Source organism: Panthera pardus, unplaced genomic scaffold (assembly GCF_024362965.1).
Source record: "Panthera pardus isolate Hobbes unplaced genomic scaffold, ASM2436296v1 HiC_scaffold_268, whole genome shotgun sequence".
NCBI lineage: Eukaryota > Metazoa > Chordata > Mammalia > Carnivora > Felidae > Panthera > Panthera pardus.
Window position 1 is genome coordinate 1 of NW_026526841.1, and position 15899 is coordinate 15899.

General features: G+C 39.1%; 1 protein-coding gene and 1 pseudogene across 1 annotated transcript in view; both read right to left on the reverse strand.

Annotated features, from left to right (window-relative positions):
- Window positions 1–39: 39 nt before the first annotated feature.
- LOC109261558 (uncharacterized) overlaps window positions 40–15899 on the reverse strand; it is a gene marked incomplete at its 3' end in the record, with an annotated part of 123365 nt that continues 107505 nt past the window's right edge. The window contains exons 53-55 of the mRNA XM_053891233.1: window positions 2669–2722; window positions 1119–1223; window positions 40–93 (exon numbers count right to left, since the gene is read on the reverse strand). Of these exons, the coding sequence (XP_053747208.1) occupies window positions 40–93; window positions 1119–1223; window positions 2669–2722 (213 nt within the window). The remainder of the gene's footprint in view (window positions 94–1118; window positions 1224–2668; window positions 2723–15899) is intronic.
- LOC109277128 (NEDD4 family-interacting protein 1-like) lies at window positions 2730–8033 on the reverse strand (annotated as a pseudogene).

Sequence of the window (15899 nt, forward strand, 5' to 3'; positions counted from 1 at the left end):
GAATTAGAATTTTAATCTTTATGATAACTTGTAACTTGCCTGTAACTGCTTTCACATCGCTCATCACTTTTTTCAGAGAAACATTTCCATCAGCTGTAATACAAAACATAAAAAATTCAGACCATGACATAAGTCTTAGGAAAATTGGGACTTAGGGCCCAGCGAAAGTCCATATATTCTACTAAATAATTTGTGTTCACCTTAAATTTATATTTTCTGCTTTGAGTGCTTGCTTCCTTATTAGTAAGAAGGACAATGGCATTTGGGTCATGTTCCTTGAACACAGGGTCTGAATATGACAAATGTACTATCTCCAGATACTTTCTTATAAGCATGGCAAAATATATCATTTATAGAGGCCAGCTGGTTTTGTTTTTGGTGAACTTTGCATCTAGCACAGATACTGAGCAAGGGACTTTGCATCTTCCCTCTGTTTGCCATTAACATTTCTTGAGTGTTTTCAACTCCTGTATCTATCTCAAAATGTTGGTGACATGTGGTTATTGGATATAATATTAGTGGTGGAAATATTAATGATGTTCTACTACTTCCAAGATGTATATTTTTCTCCCAATTATTTCAGGCTCCCTTGGTTAGTCATTCATTCATTTTCCCCACTGTTCCCATGTTTGTTTCTCTCTACCATTCTCTGGCATGACAACAGCTATGAATAACCTTTCTGCATTAATCACTGTTGAGTGGGATGATGATTTCAGATAAATAAAAATGAAAAAAGACAGGATTTCTTCTTAGTTTAAGACCAAGTTCTTTGGACGCCTGGATGGCTCAGTTGGTTAAGTGTCTGACTCTTGATTTTTTGCTCAGATTATGATCTCATGGTTCATGGACTGAGCCCTGCATCAGTCTCTGCACTAACAGCATGGAGCCTGCTTGGGATTCTCTTTCTGCCTCTATCTCTGCCCCTCACCCACTTGCAGGCACATGTTTTCTGTTTCTCAAAATAAATAAATAAATTTTAAAAAAGACCAAGTTCTTCTCCATGATTCTTAAAAATATCTTAAACTCCTCAAATCAATCTAGTTTTAGAAATTCTTATACATGATCCCAAGATTCTAAGTTTTCCCCTAAAAGGTGATGTAATTATTGACAATGCTCACCATCAACAGGTTGATTTTGTATCACATTTTTAAATTCCTTATTTTTGAGCTTGATCCCCATGTTCCTCAGAACTGTGTTCAGGTTATTAGCATCAATCTTTCCTCCTTAGAAAGGGATGGAGATGTAAAAAAAAAAAAAAAAAACAACAACCAATAAAGACACAATATGAAAAATACTTCTTGTGCTGATGAATTAAATCAACTCTGAGTAGGTCTGGATGCTAGTCAGAGTGTTAACTGGAATTACCTTACTGGAAAATGGTTTGGCAGTAACTATCGTGATTCTTCCAAATTTTTGTAATAGCCCACTAATTCCACCTTTGGGAATGCCGAAAAAGCTTATGCCACAGGGGAGAGAGAAATGTTTATTACAGTCTTACTTAAAATAAGGAAGGAAGGAAGGAAGGAAGGAAGGAAGGAAGGAAGGAAGGAAGGAAGGAAGGAAGGAAGAAATACAAAGAAGGAAAGAAAGAAAGAAAGAAAGAAAGAGAAAGAAAGAAAGAAAGAAAGAAAGAAAGAAAGAAAGAAAGAGAGAGAGAAATACCCAGAATTTCAATATCTAATGACAGGGTATTGGTAAGCAAACCATTATATCTTCATTCCATGGAAAAGTACATAGCCATAGCTGTTACAAAGGTGATTGCCACAGGAAAATAATGTCATTTTATAGGGTGTTTTTATTAAAAAATTCCATTATTTTATAGGGTGAAGTTATATCATACAACCATTTAACATATATGAATTAAAATCATATGCCCAGTAAAAATATACATAAAATGAACAATGTAAATAATGCATGGGATTCTGACATTCCGCAGTCAGCAAGTACATAAATAGAGTCAACCCAGATGGACATCAACTTGTTATTCCAGGAGATGGATTCATTTCCCCTATACCTATCATCCTGCGAGCATCTTAAGTCAATGTGATTCTAGTATTAGATACAATTTTTTGTATATTGTGGCTCTTAGGCAAGCCAACCACTTTATCTAATTGCTTAACTATAGCGATAACAATGTATCTCATCACTGGAAGAATATGTTTGACTTACCAAGACTAGCACATTGGTGTCTTTTATGGAGTCTTCCAATGGAATTTCAGAGCACTTGTGACTCTATGAGATTATTGCTATTTTAGCCATCTAGGGCTTTAAAATATTAACAGTGGTCATGATTGGATAGGATTATGAGTGATCATTTTTCTTCAATTTATATTTAGTGAGCACATGACACATTTAATATTGAAAAAAAAATAGAAGAAAACTAACAGTTCACAGTTGACATTATGATGGTTGTTTTCAGCATCGCGAAGGCTGAAAGTCTAATTAGACCTATCCAAAAGTGCAGAGAAAGACAACTGTGGAGTTACTTAGGACTAATTCCTTTGAGTCTGATCCTGGGATCAAGCCTATATAGCACCAAAAAAAAAAAAAAGATTAATATATAGAAGGAATGGCAGAGGAATCATGATCTCATCGCTAGGAAAAAAATACAAATACAAAGATTAAAGATGTCAATTTTATATACTTTCTCAGTACATTTCCTACCTACCTTTGAAAGACTTCAAAGCTGACAGCAATCTATTCTGAAAAACTTTGTTGTCATCTGAAAGAATAGGCACAGTTCAGGATAGAGAATGAGTCACAAATAGATACAGGGGTCAGACTTTCCTTTGTGTGACTAACTTTAGAAATCTATCCACTTTAACCTTCAAATCATGATGAAGTTAAGCAATGAAAACAGTTCTCGCTATGGTATAGAGTAGTAGTATGGTTTAGAGGTTCGAATGGCCTGGGTTCAAATTCTTGCTCTGGTGATGACTAGTTTTGTGGCCTTAAGCAAATTATTTAGCCTTTCTGTGCCACAGTTTCCTCCTCTGTAAAATGGGCACCAGCTGTCATCATTGTGTGTGGTGAGGACAGAACCTGGCACATCATTAGGGCTCAATAAATTTTAGCTGTTGTTGTTATTAGATCTACTTTACTCTTTCACTCTCAAGGCAACTGTTGGTTCACATGCTACAGAGGTGAAGCTCACATACCCATACTTTACTGTTCTATTTTTGGCTCCTCTCATTTCTTATTTCTATCACATTTCCATTGTTTCCTTTACTTCTTACTCCCAAAGTTTGTCAGATCAGTGACCTAATGAGTAACAACAGGAATTTGCTTGTACCGTTTTTTCTTTTTCAACAGCACTTAATTTCTGAAAAGCAGGTGATGATTCCTCTGTCTTCTGCATCTTCTGTATCTGATTCACTTCCTGCAGGCGTTCTCTTGTGTTTTTTTGAGAGAGAATTCATAAATGCAGGAAGGCCTTTGCCAGAAAACATCTTTAGTAAATAAAGAGAACTCTGGTCCTGGGGAGATTTGAGATCATTTCTGGCATCTCCTGAACTTTTTCATAATTGACAAATGCTCTGAGAAACAGGACAAAGCCTAAAATCAGGAACACCTGCCAAAGCTCAGGAGAGACCATCAAAATACCCAGAGAAATAGGTATAAAACTTGACAATCAAGATCCACTTAATTTGAGAGAGACCAAATCCTAGAATGGTCTCATACCTTCCTGTGGCTGAGGTGGTCAAGAAAAAGACATAAAAAACCCAATCCAGTTAAAGGGGCATGCCATGAAAAAGAGTTAACATGAAAATCCTCAGTTGGTCAGCATCATCAAAATTATTCTGACCCACAAAATCCTCATCTCTTCCAGGAATCAAAGGGATAGTAGCTTCAGCCTTGGTTTTCATGGCTTCATCATAACTTCATCATAACGGTGCAGTATCATAGATGGAGGCTTTGGAAACCCAGACTCATCTTTGTGGTCAAAATAATGCTGCATTCTCTTCCCATATGGTGGAGGAGTTTCACCCGCAGCCTGTTCAAGTTCCCTTCACTCTTTCTCATTCTGCAACTGCTGGTACCTGCTCCCACAAAGCTTGTGCTTGAAGGTTTTGCTAACTTCCAAACTGGTATAATAATGTCTAAAAATTTAGTTTTCTAGGAGATGGTATAAGAGTTACTTGTACAGATAGGCCTTTGTTAGGAAGATGCCATTTATTTATTTATTTATTTAGGAAGATGCCTTCCTTTGTGCTTAAAGGAAAAGAGAAATAACATTCATAAACAAAAGAGGAGACAATTTTGGCATCCTTTCAGAAACTGAGCTTAAAGAGGAAGGAAATAATAAAGATTAGAGCTGAAATAAATGATATAAAAACTAAAAAAAAAACTTCAATAGAACAGATCAGTGAAACCAGTAGCTGTTCTTTTTCTTTCTTTTTTTTCTTTCTTTCTTTCTTTCTTTCTTTCTTTCTTTCTTTCTTTCTTTCTTTCTTTCTTTCTTTTAAAATTTAAAATTAAAATCAGGAGACTATAGATGCTGGAGAGGATGTGGAGAAACGGGAACCCTCTTGCACTGTTGGTGGGAATGCAAACTGGTGCAGCCACTCTGGAAAACAGTGTGGAGGTTCCTCAGAAAATTAAAAATAGACCTACCCTATGACCCAGCAATAGCACTGCTAGGAATTTACCCAAGGGATACAGGAGTGCTGATGCATAGGGGCACTTGTACCCCAATGTTTATAGCGGCACTTTCAACCATAGCCAAATTATGGAGAGAGCCTAAATGTCCATCAACTGATGAATGGATAAAGAAAGATGTGGTTTATATACACAATGAAACACTACTTGGCACTTAGAAAGAATGAAACATGGCCTTTTGTAGCAACGTGGATAGAACTGGAGAGTGTGATGCTAAGTGAAATAAGCCATACAGAGAAAGACAGATACCGTATGTTGTGAAAACATATGGATCCTGAGAAACTTAACAGAAGACCATGGGGGAGGGGAAGGAAAAAAAAGTTAGAGAGGGAGGGAGCCAAATCATAAGAGACTCTTAAAAACTGAGAATAAACTGAGGGTTGATGGGGGGTGGGAGGGAGGGGAGGGGAGGTGATGGGCATTGATGAGGGCACCTGCTGGGATGAGCACTGGGTGTTGTATGGTAACCAATTTGACAATAAATTTCATATTAATTTTTTTTTTAATTTTTAAAGTTGTATTTATTTATTTTTAAGATTTTAAGTTGATTTATTTATTTTGAGAGAGAGAATGAATGGAGGAAGGGCAGAGAGAGAGGGGGACAGAGGATCCAAAGTGGGCTCTGTGCTGACAGCAGAGTCTGATGTGGGGCTCGAACTCACAAACTGTGAGATCATGACCTTAGTTGAAGTCAGATGCCTTATGAACTGAGCCATCCAGGTGCCCCTTAATTTTTAAAAAAACTTTATTTAAATCCAAGTTAGTTAACATATAATGTAATAATGGTTTCAGGAGTGGAATTTAGTGATTCATCACTTACATATTACTCTCAGTGCTCATCCCAACAAGTGCCCTCCTTAATGCCCATCACCCATTTAGCCCATCCCCTGCCCACCTCCCTCCATCAACCCTCATTTTGTTTTCTGCCATTAAGAGTCTTTTATGCTTTGCTTCCCGCTCTCTTAAGAATCTTTTATGGGGGCACCTGGGTGGTGGTTAAGTGTCTGACTTCAGCTCAGGTCCTGATCTCAAGGTCCATGGGTTCACCCATGTCCGGCTCTGTGCTGACAGCTCAGAGCCTGGAGTCTGCTTCAGATTCTGTGTCTCCCTCTCTTTCTGTCCCTCCCCTGCTCACATTCTGTCTTCCTCTCTCTCAAAAATAAATAAACAATAAAAATTTTTTTTAAAAAGAATCTTTTTATGATTTGCCTCCCTCTCTGTTTCTATCTTATTTTTTCCTTCCCTTCCCCTATGTTCACATGCTTTGTTTCTTAGATTCCACATATGAGTGAAATCCTATGATATTTATCTTTCTCTGACTTATTTTCCTTAGTATAATACACTGTATCTCCATCCACGTTGTTGCAAGTGGCAAAATATCATTCTTTTTGATTGCTGAATAGTATTCCATTGTATATATATTTTGCATTTTCTTTATCTATTCATCAGTCGATGGACCTTTGGGCTCTTTCCATAATTTGGCTATTGTTGACAGTACTGCTAAAAACATTGGGGTGCACGTGCCCCTTTGAATCAGCATTTTTGTATCCTTTTGGTAAATACCTAGTAGTGCAGTTGGATCATAGGGTAGTTCTATTTTTAATTTTTTGAGCAAACCCTACATTGTTTTCCAAAGTGGCTGCACAAGTTTGCATTCCCACCGATAGCACAAAAGTGTTCCCCTTTCTCTGCAATGTCACTAACATCTGTTGTTTCCTGAATTGTTAATGTTAGCCATTCTGACAGGCGTGAGGTGGTATCTCAGTGTGATTTTGATTTGTATTTCTGTGATGATGAGTGATGTTGAGCATCTTTTCATGTGTCTGTTAGCCATCTTCATTGGAAGCCATGTCTTCATTGGGAAAGTATCTATTCATGTCTTTTGCCCATTTCTTCACTGAGTTGATAAGTTGAGTTTGATAAGTTCTTTATAGATTTTTAGGAGCTGGTTCTTTTAAAAGATCAGCAAAATTGATAAACTAGCCAGACTCATCATCAAAAGAGAGAGAGAGAGAGAGAGAGAGAGAGAGAGAGAGAGAGAGAGAGAGAAAGGACTCAAACAAACAAAATCACCAGTGAAAGAAGAGAAATAACAAACACCACCACATAACCACATAAATACAATTATAAGAGAATATTAGAAAAAACTATACACCGACAAATTAGACAACTGAAAAGAAATGGATAAATTCCTAGAAACATATAGCCTACCAAAATGGAAGCAGGAGGAAATAGAAAATTTGAAGTAAATGATTACCAGCAAGGAGATTAAATCAGTAACTAAAAAACTCTCAACAAAGAGACCAGGATCAGATGGCTTCACAGGTGAATCTTATCAAACATTTAAAGAATAGTTAATGCCTATTCTACTCCAACTATTCCAAAAATAGAAGAAGGAAATATACCAAATTCATTTTATTAGGTGAGTATCACCTTGATACTAAAACCGGATAAAGACACCACTGCCAATATTTCTGATAAACATAGATGCAAAAATCTTGAACAAAATACTAGCAAACAGAACCCAACAATACTTTTTTTTTTTTTTAATTTTTTTTTTTTAACGTTTATTTATTTTTGAGACAGAGAGAGACAGAGCATGAACGGGGGAGGGGCAGAGAGAGAGGGAGACACAGAATCGGAAGCAGGCTCCAGGCTCTGAGCCATCAGCCCAGAGCCCGACGCGGGGCTCGAACTCACGGAGCGCGAGATCTTGACCTGAGCTGAAGTCGGCCGCTTAACCGACTGAGCCACCCAGGCGCCCCCCAACAATACTTTTAAAAAATCATTCACCATGATTAAGTGGGATTTATTCCTAGGATGTAAGGGTGGTTCAATATTCGCAAATCAATCAACGGCATACATCACACCAACAAACGAAAGGATAAAAACCATATGATCATCTCACTAGATGCAGAAAAAGAATTTGATAAAGTACAACATCCATTCATGACACAAGCCCTCAACAAAGTAGTTTTAGAGGGAACACACCTCAACACAATAAAGGTCACATATGAAAAATCCATGGCTAACAAAGACAAGGATGTCCATTCTCACCACTTTTATTCAACATAGTACTGGAAGTCATAGCCACAGCAATTAGACAACATAAAGAAATAAAAGGCATCCAAATTGGTAAGGAAGAAGTAAAACTCACTATTTGCAAATGACATGATACTCTATATAGAAAACCCCGGAGCCTTGTAGTTTTTCATTGCTGAGGAGACCCCAGGAAAGAAAGTGTGCAAGCTAATTTTGAGCTGCCTCTTTTTGTAGTCTTAAGAGAGCAGAGCACCTGTTGTCTGACTATTACCCTCTATGTTTCTGTAGACAAGTCTTATCTATACTCCTCACCATGGCTCAGCTCCAGACATGCTTCTTCATGCTTGTCTGGATTTGTTCAAAATCTCCAGACACTCTTTTGAACAACTTTTTTTTTTTTTTTTGGATGGGGGTAGCCAGGGTCTGCAGTCTTTTCATTACTAGCAGATATTGTTCTTGATTCAGAGATATCTACATAACATTTGCCACAGGTGCTTATCTTTACTTCATCTGTTGATGTACAGAGATTCTTTTTTTTTAACAGTTATTTATTTTGAGAGAGAGAAAGAGCAAGTGGGAAATGGGCGGAGAGAGAGGGAGAGAGAATCCCAGGCAGGCTCTGCACCATCAGCACGGAGCCTGAGATGGGGCTTGAACTCCTGAATCCTGAGATCATGACCTGAGCCAAAATCAAGGGTCAGACGCTTAGCCCGCTGAGCCAGCCAGGTGCCCAAGAGACTGTGATACATAGTTACTTCTAAATTACAAGATTGTCATATAGTCTTCTTGTTGAAAAAGTCTTTGAACTAGAATAGGAATTATTCTTGTAATAAGAGCTTTGCAATACCAGTATATGGATGTTTGTTGTTACCCAAACAGTTGTATATTTTTCTAAATTTGTAGACTGAACATTGATTTCTTTTTGTATAAATCTAATAATTAAGTCATTGTTCTTAAGTTGAAGATGTAAATGATTCAGATTTCAGATTTTTAAAAAGTAAAAATCCAAATAACTAGTGAGAGAATTCTTTCAGAAGTATTTTAGTTAATAAATGCAGGAAGAATGAAAAATTTTTACCATTTTGCAACTCCAAGTGAAATAATGGGTTTAAGTAGTGATTATCAATAGCTGCTAAAAACTATTAATTAGGTAAAAGGCTGACAGAGAATATTATGATGGATGGGATCAGAATGACATCATCAGAGTCCAGATGTAGATTTTCACATCATATAGAAAGAGATACAAAAAAAAAAAAAAGAAAGAGATATAAGCTAATGCACTTCCTCATGTGATGCAATATGAAGCACATGATACTAGGTGTAAATATTCTTTCTGGGGAAAAAAAGCAAACCTGAAATCTAATCAAGTGTTTAGGTCTGCCTAGTGTATAGAATGTGTAGGTGGTAGAGGAACATTTAAAGAACTCCCTGGAGGGCTGCCTGTGTGGCTCAGTTGATTGAGTGTCTGACTTTGGATCAGGTCATGATCTCACAGTTCATGGGTTCAAGCCCCACATCAGGCTCTGTGCTCACAGCTTGGAGCCTGGAGCCTGGAGCCTGCTTCGGAGCCTGTGTCTCCCACTCTCTCTGCTCCTGCCCCGCTTGTGCTGTCTCTCTCTCTCTCTCTCTCTCTCTCTCAACAATAAATAAAACACTTAAAAAAATTTGAGGAACACCCTGGAGATGTAATCAATGAAATCTAGAATGTAAGAAATATTAGAACAGATGACCCAGTTTCTTTAATAAATAAATGGCAAGAAAAAAGGGAGGGGGAACTGTTAAAGTTTAAATAAAACATACTAATAAAAAAGAAAACCCTAAAGACTTCACCAAAAACTACTACAACTGATAAATGAATTCAGTAAAGTCACAGGATACAAATCAATATTCAGAAATCTGTTGTATTTCTATACACTAATGATTAAGTAGTAGAAAGAAAAATGAAGAAAACAATCCCATTTACAACTACACCAAAAATAACAAAATACCTAGGAATAAACCTAATCAAAGAGGTGAAAGACCTCTACTCTGAAAACTGTAAAACACTGATGAAAGAAATTGAAGAAAACACAAATGAATGAAAAGACATTCCATGCTCATGGATTGAGAGAACAAATATTCTTAAAATGTTTATACTACCCAAAGCAACCTGTACATTATTGTAATCCTTATCAAAATACCAACACATTTTTTAACTAGAAAAAAACCCTAAAATTTATATGGAACCACAAGAGACCCCAAATAGCCAAAGCAATTTTGAAAAAGAAAAGCAAAGCTGGAGGTATCACAATTCTGGACTTCAAGTTATATTACAAAGCCGTAGTAATCAAAACAGTATGGTACTGGCACAAAAAGACACATAGATCAATGTAACAGAATAGAAAACCCAGAAATAGAAGGTTCCGGAAGATGGCGGCGTAGGAGGATGCTGGGCTCACCGCGCGTCCTGCTGATCACTTAGATTCCACCTACACCTGCCTAAAGAACCCAGAAAACCACCAGAGGATTAGCAGAACGGAGTCTCCGGAGCCAAGCGCAGACGAGAGGCCCACGGAAGAGGGTAGGAAGGGCTGCGAGGCGGGGCGCGCTCCACGGACTGGCGGGAGGGAGCCGGGGCGGAGGGGCGGCTCGCCGGCCAAGCAGAGCCCCCGAGTCTGGCTGGCAAAAGCCGAGGGGCCGGACGGACTGTGTTCCGACAGCAAGCGCGACTTAGCATCTGGGAGGTCATAAGTTAACAGCTCTGCTCAGGAAGCGGGAAGGCTGGAGGACAAAGGGAGGGAGAGCTGCTGAGCCCCCGGACGGCAGAGCTCAGCTTGGCGGGGAACAAAGGCGCTCGCCAGCGCCATCTCCCCCGCCCATCCCCCAGCCAAAATCCCAAAGGGAACCAGTTCCTGCCGGGGAACTTGCTCGCGCAGCGCAAACACCCAACTCTGTGCTTCTGCGGAGCCAAACCTCCGGCAGCGGATCTGACTCCCTTCCGGTGCCACAGGGCTCCTCCTGAAGTGGATCACCTAAGGAGAAGCGAGCTAAGCCTGCCCCTCCAGCCCCCGTGCACCTTGCCTATCCACCCCAGCTAATACGCCAGATCCCCAGCACCACAAGCCTGGCAGTGTGCAAGTAGCCCAGACGGGCCACGCCACCCCACAGTGAATCCTGCCCCTAGGAGAGGGGAAGAGAAGGCACACACCAGTCTGACTGTGGCCCCAGCGGTGGGCTGGGGGCAGACATCAGGGCGGACTGCAGCCCCGCCCACCAACTCCAGTTATACACCACAGCACAGGGGAAGTGCCCTGCAGGTCCTCACCACTCCAGGGACTATCCAAAATGACCAAACGGAAGAATTCCCCTCAGAAGAATCTCCAGGAAATAACAACAGCTAATGAACTGATCAAAAAGGATTTAAATAATATAACAGAAAGTGAATTTAGAATAACAGTCATAAAATTAATCGCTGGGCTTGAAAACAGTATACAGGACAGCAGAGAATCTCTTGCCACAGAGATCAAGGGACTAAGGAACAGTCACGAGGAGCTGAAAAACGCTTTAAACGAAATGCAAAACAAAATGGAAACCACGATGGCTCGGCTTGAAGAGGCAGAGGAGAGAATAGGTGAACTAGAAGATAAAGTTATGGAGAAAGAGGAAGCTGAAAGAAAGAGAGATAAAAAAATCCAGGAGTATGAGGGGAAAATTAGAGAACTAAGTGATACACTAAAAAGAAATAATATACGCATAATTGGTATCCCAGAGGAAGAAGAGAGAGGGAAAGGTGCTGAAGGGGTACTTGAAGAAATTATAGCTGAGAACTTCCCTGAACTGGGGAAGGAAAAAGGCATTGAAATCCAAGAGGCACAGAGAACTCCCTTCAGACGTAACTTGAATCGATCTTCTGCACGACATATCATAGTGAAACTGGCAAAATACAAGGATAAAGAGAAAATTCTGAAAGCAGCAAGGGATAAACGTGCCCTCACATATAAAGGGAGACCTATAAGACTCGTGATCGATCTCTCCTTTGAAACTTGGCAGGCCAGAAAGGCTTGGCACGATATCTACAGTGTGCTAAACAGAAAAAATATGCAGCCGAGAATCCTTTATCCAGCAAGTCTGTCATTTAGAATAGAAGGAGAGATAAAGGTCTCCCAAACAAACAAAAACTGAAGGAATTCGTCACCACTAAACCAGCCCTACAAGAGATCCTAAGGGGGATCCTGTGAGACAAAGTACCAGAGACATCGCTACAAGCATAAAACATACAGACATCACAATGACTCTAAACCCGTATCTTTCTATAATAACACTGAATGTAAATGGATTAAATGCGCCAACTAAAAGACATAGGGTATCAGAATGGATAAAAAAACAAGACCCATCTATTTGCTGTCTACAAGAGACTCATTTTAGATCTGAGGACACCTTTAGATTGAGAGTGAGGGGATGGAGAACTATTTACCATGCTACTGGAAGTCAAAAGAAAGCTGGAGTAGCCATACTTATATCAGACAAACTAGACTTTAAATTAAAGGCTGTAACAAGAGATGAAGAAGGGCATTATATAATAATCACAGGGTCTATCCATCAGGAAGAGCTAACTATTATAAATGTCTATGCGCCAAATACCCGAGCCCCCAGATATATAAAACAATTACTCATAAACATAAGCAACCTTATTGATAAGAATGTGGTCATTGCAGGGGACTTTAACACCCCACTTACAGAAATGGATAGATCATCTAGACACACAGTCGATAAAGAAACAAGGGCCCTGAATGATACATTGGATCAGATGGACTTGACAGATATATTTAGAACTCTGCATCCCAAAGCAACAGAATATACTTTCTTCTCGAGTGCACATGGAACATTCTCCAAGATAGATCACACACTGAGTCACAAAACAGCCCTTCATAAGTATACAAGAATTGAAATCATACCATGCATACTTTCAGACCACAATGCTATGAAGCTTGAAATCAACCACAGGAAAAAGTCTGGAAAACCTCCAAAAGCATGGAGGTTAAAGAACACCCTACTAACGAATGAGTGGGTCAACCAGGCAATTAGAGAAGAAATTAAAAAATATATGGAAACAAACAAAAATGAAAATACAACAATCCAAACGCTTTGGGACGCAGCGAAGGCAGTCCTGAGAGGAAAATACATTGCAATCCAGGCCTATCTCAAGAAACAAGAAAAATCCCAAATACAAAATTTAACAGCACACCTAAAGGAAATAGAAGCAGAACAGCAAAGGCAGCCTAAACCCAGCAGAAGAAGAGAAATAATAAAGATCAGAGCAGAAATAAACAATATAGAATCTAAAAAACTGTAGAGCAGATCAACGAAACCAAGAGTTGGTTTTTTGAAAAAATAAACAAAATTGACAAACCTCTAGCCAGGCTTCTCAAAAAGAAAAGGGAGATGACCCAAATAGATAAAATCATGAATGAAAATGGAATGATTACAACCAATCCCTCAGAGATACAAACAATTATCAGGGAATACTATGAAAAATTATATGCCAACAAATTGGACAACCTGGAAGAAATGGACAAATTCCTAAACACCCACACTCTTCCAAAACTCAATCAGGAGGAAATAGAAAGCTTGAACAGACCCATAACCAGCGAAGAAATTGAATCGGTTATCAAAAATCTCCCAACAAATAAGAGTCCAGGACCAGATGGCTTCCCAGGGGAGTTCTACCAGACGTTTAAAGCAGAGATAATACCTATATTCTCAAGCTATTCCAAGAAATAGAAAGGGAAGAAAAACTTCCAGACTCATTCTATGAAGCCAGTATTACTTTGATTCCTAAACCAGACAGAGACCCAGTAAAAAAAGAGAACTACAGGCCAATATCTCTGATGAATATGGATGCAAAAATTCTCAATAAGATACTAGCAAATCGAATTCAACAGCATATAAAAAGAATTATTCACCATGATCAAGTGGGATTCATTCCTGGGATGCAGGGCTGGTTCAACATTCGCAAATCGATCAACGTGATACATCACATTAACAAAAAAAAAGAGAAGAACCATATGATCCTGTCAATCGATGCAGAAAAGGCCTTTGACAAAATCCAGCACCCTTTCTTAATAAAAACCCTCGAGAAAGTCGGGATAGAAGGAACATACTTAAAGATCATAAAGGCCATTTATGAAAAGCCCACAGCTAACATCATCCTCAACGGGGAAAAACTGAGAGCTTTTTCCCTGAGATCAGGAACACGACAGGGATGCCCACTCTCACTGCTGTTGTTTAATATAGTGCTGGAAGTTCTAGCATCAGCAATCAGACAACAAAAGGAAATCAAAGGCATCAAAATTGGCAAAGATGAAGTCAAGCTTTCGCTTTTTGCAGATGACATGATATTATACATGGAAAATCCGATAGACTCCACCAAAAGTCTGCTAGAACTGATACATGAATTCAGCAAAGTTGCAGGATACAAAATCAATGTGCAGAAATCAGTTGCATTCTTATACACTAACAATGAAGCAACAGAAAGACAAATGAAGAAACTGATCCCATTCACAATTGCACCAAGAAGCATAAAATACCTAGGAATAAATCTAACCAAAGATGTAAAAGATCTGTATGCTGAAAACTATAGAAAGCTTATGCAGGTAATTGAAGAAGATATAAAGAAATGGAAAGACATTCCCTGCTCATGGATTGGAAGAATAAATATTGTCAAAATGTCAATACTACCCAAAGCTATCTACACATTCAATGCAATCCCAATCAAAATTGCACCAGCATTCTTCTTGAAACTAGAACAAGCAATCCTAAAATTCATATGGAACCACAAAAGGCCCCGAATAGCCAAAGTAATTTTGAAGAAGAAGACCAAAGCAGGAGGCATCACAATCCCAGACTTTAGCCTCTACTACAAAGCTGTAATCATCAAGACAGCATGGTATTGGCATAAAAACAGACACATAGACCAATGGAATAGAATAGAAACCCCAGAACTAGACCCACAAATGTATGGCCAACTCATCTTTGACAAAGCAGGAAAGAACATCCAATGGAAAAAAGACAGTCTCTTTAACAAATGGTGCTGGGAGAACTGGACAGCAACATGCAGAAGGTTGAAACTAGACCACTTTCTCACACCATTCACAAAAATAAACTCAAAATGGATAAAGGACCTGAATGTGAGACAGGAAACCATCAAAACCTTAGAGGAGAAAGCAGGAAAAGACCTCTCTGACCTCAGCCGTAGCAATCTCTTACTCGGCACATCCCCAAAGGCAAGGGAATTAAAAGCAAAAGTGAATTACTGGGACCTTATGAAGATAAAAAGCTTCTGCACAGCAAAGGAAACAACCAACAAAACTAAAAGGCAACCAACGGAATGGGAAAAGATATTTGCAAATGACACATCGGACAAAGGGCTAGTATCCAAAATCTATAAAGAGCTCATCAAACTCCACACCCGAAAAACAAATAACCCAGTGAAGAAATGGGCAGAAAACATGAATAGACACTTCTCTAAAGAAGACATCCGGATGGCCAACAGGCACATGAAAAGATGCTCAACGTCGCTCCTTATCAGGGAAATACAAATCAAAACCACACTTAGATATCACCTCACGCCAGTCAGAGTGGCCAAAATGAAGAAATCAGGAGACTATAGATGCTGGAGAGGATGTGGAGAAACGGGAACCCTCTTGCACTGTTGGTGGGAATGCAAATTGGTGCAGCCGCTCTGGAAAGCAGTGTGGAGGTTCCTCAGAAAATTAAAAATAGACCTACCCTATGACCCAGCAATAGCACTGCTAGGAATTTATCCAAGGGATACAGGAGTACTGATGCATAGGGGCACTTGTACCCCAATGTTTATAGCAGCACTCTCAACAATAGCCAAATTATGGAAAGAGCCTAAATGTCCATCAACTGATGAATGGATAAAGAAATTGTGGTTTATATACACAATGGAATACTACGTGGCAATGAGAAAAAATGAAATATGGCCTTTTGTAGCAACATGGATGGAACTGGAGAGTGTGATGCTAAATGAAATAAGCCATACAGAGAAAGACAGATACCATATGGTTTCACTCTTATGTGGATCCTGAGAAACGTAACAGAAACCCATGGGGGAGGGGAAGGAAAAAAAAAAAAAAAAGAGGTTAGAGTGGGAGAGAGCCAAAGCATAAGAGACTGTTAAAAACTGAGAACAAACT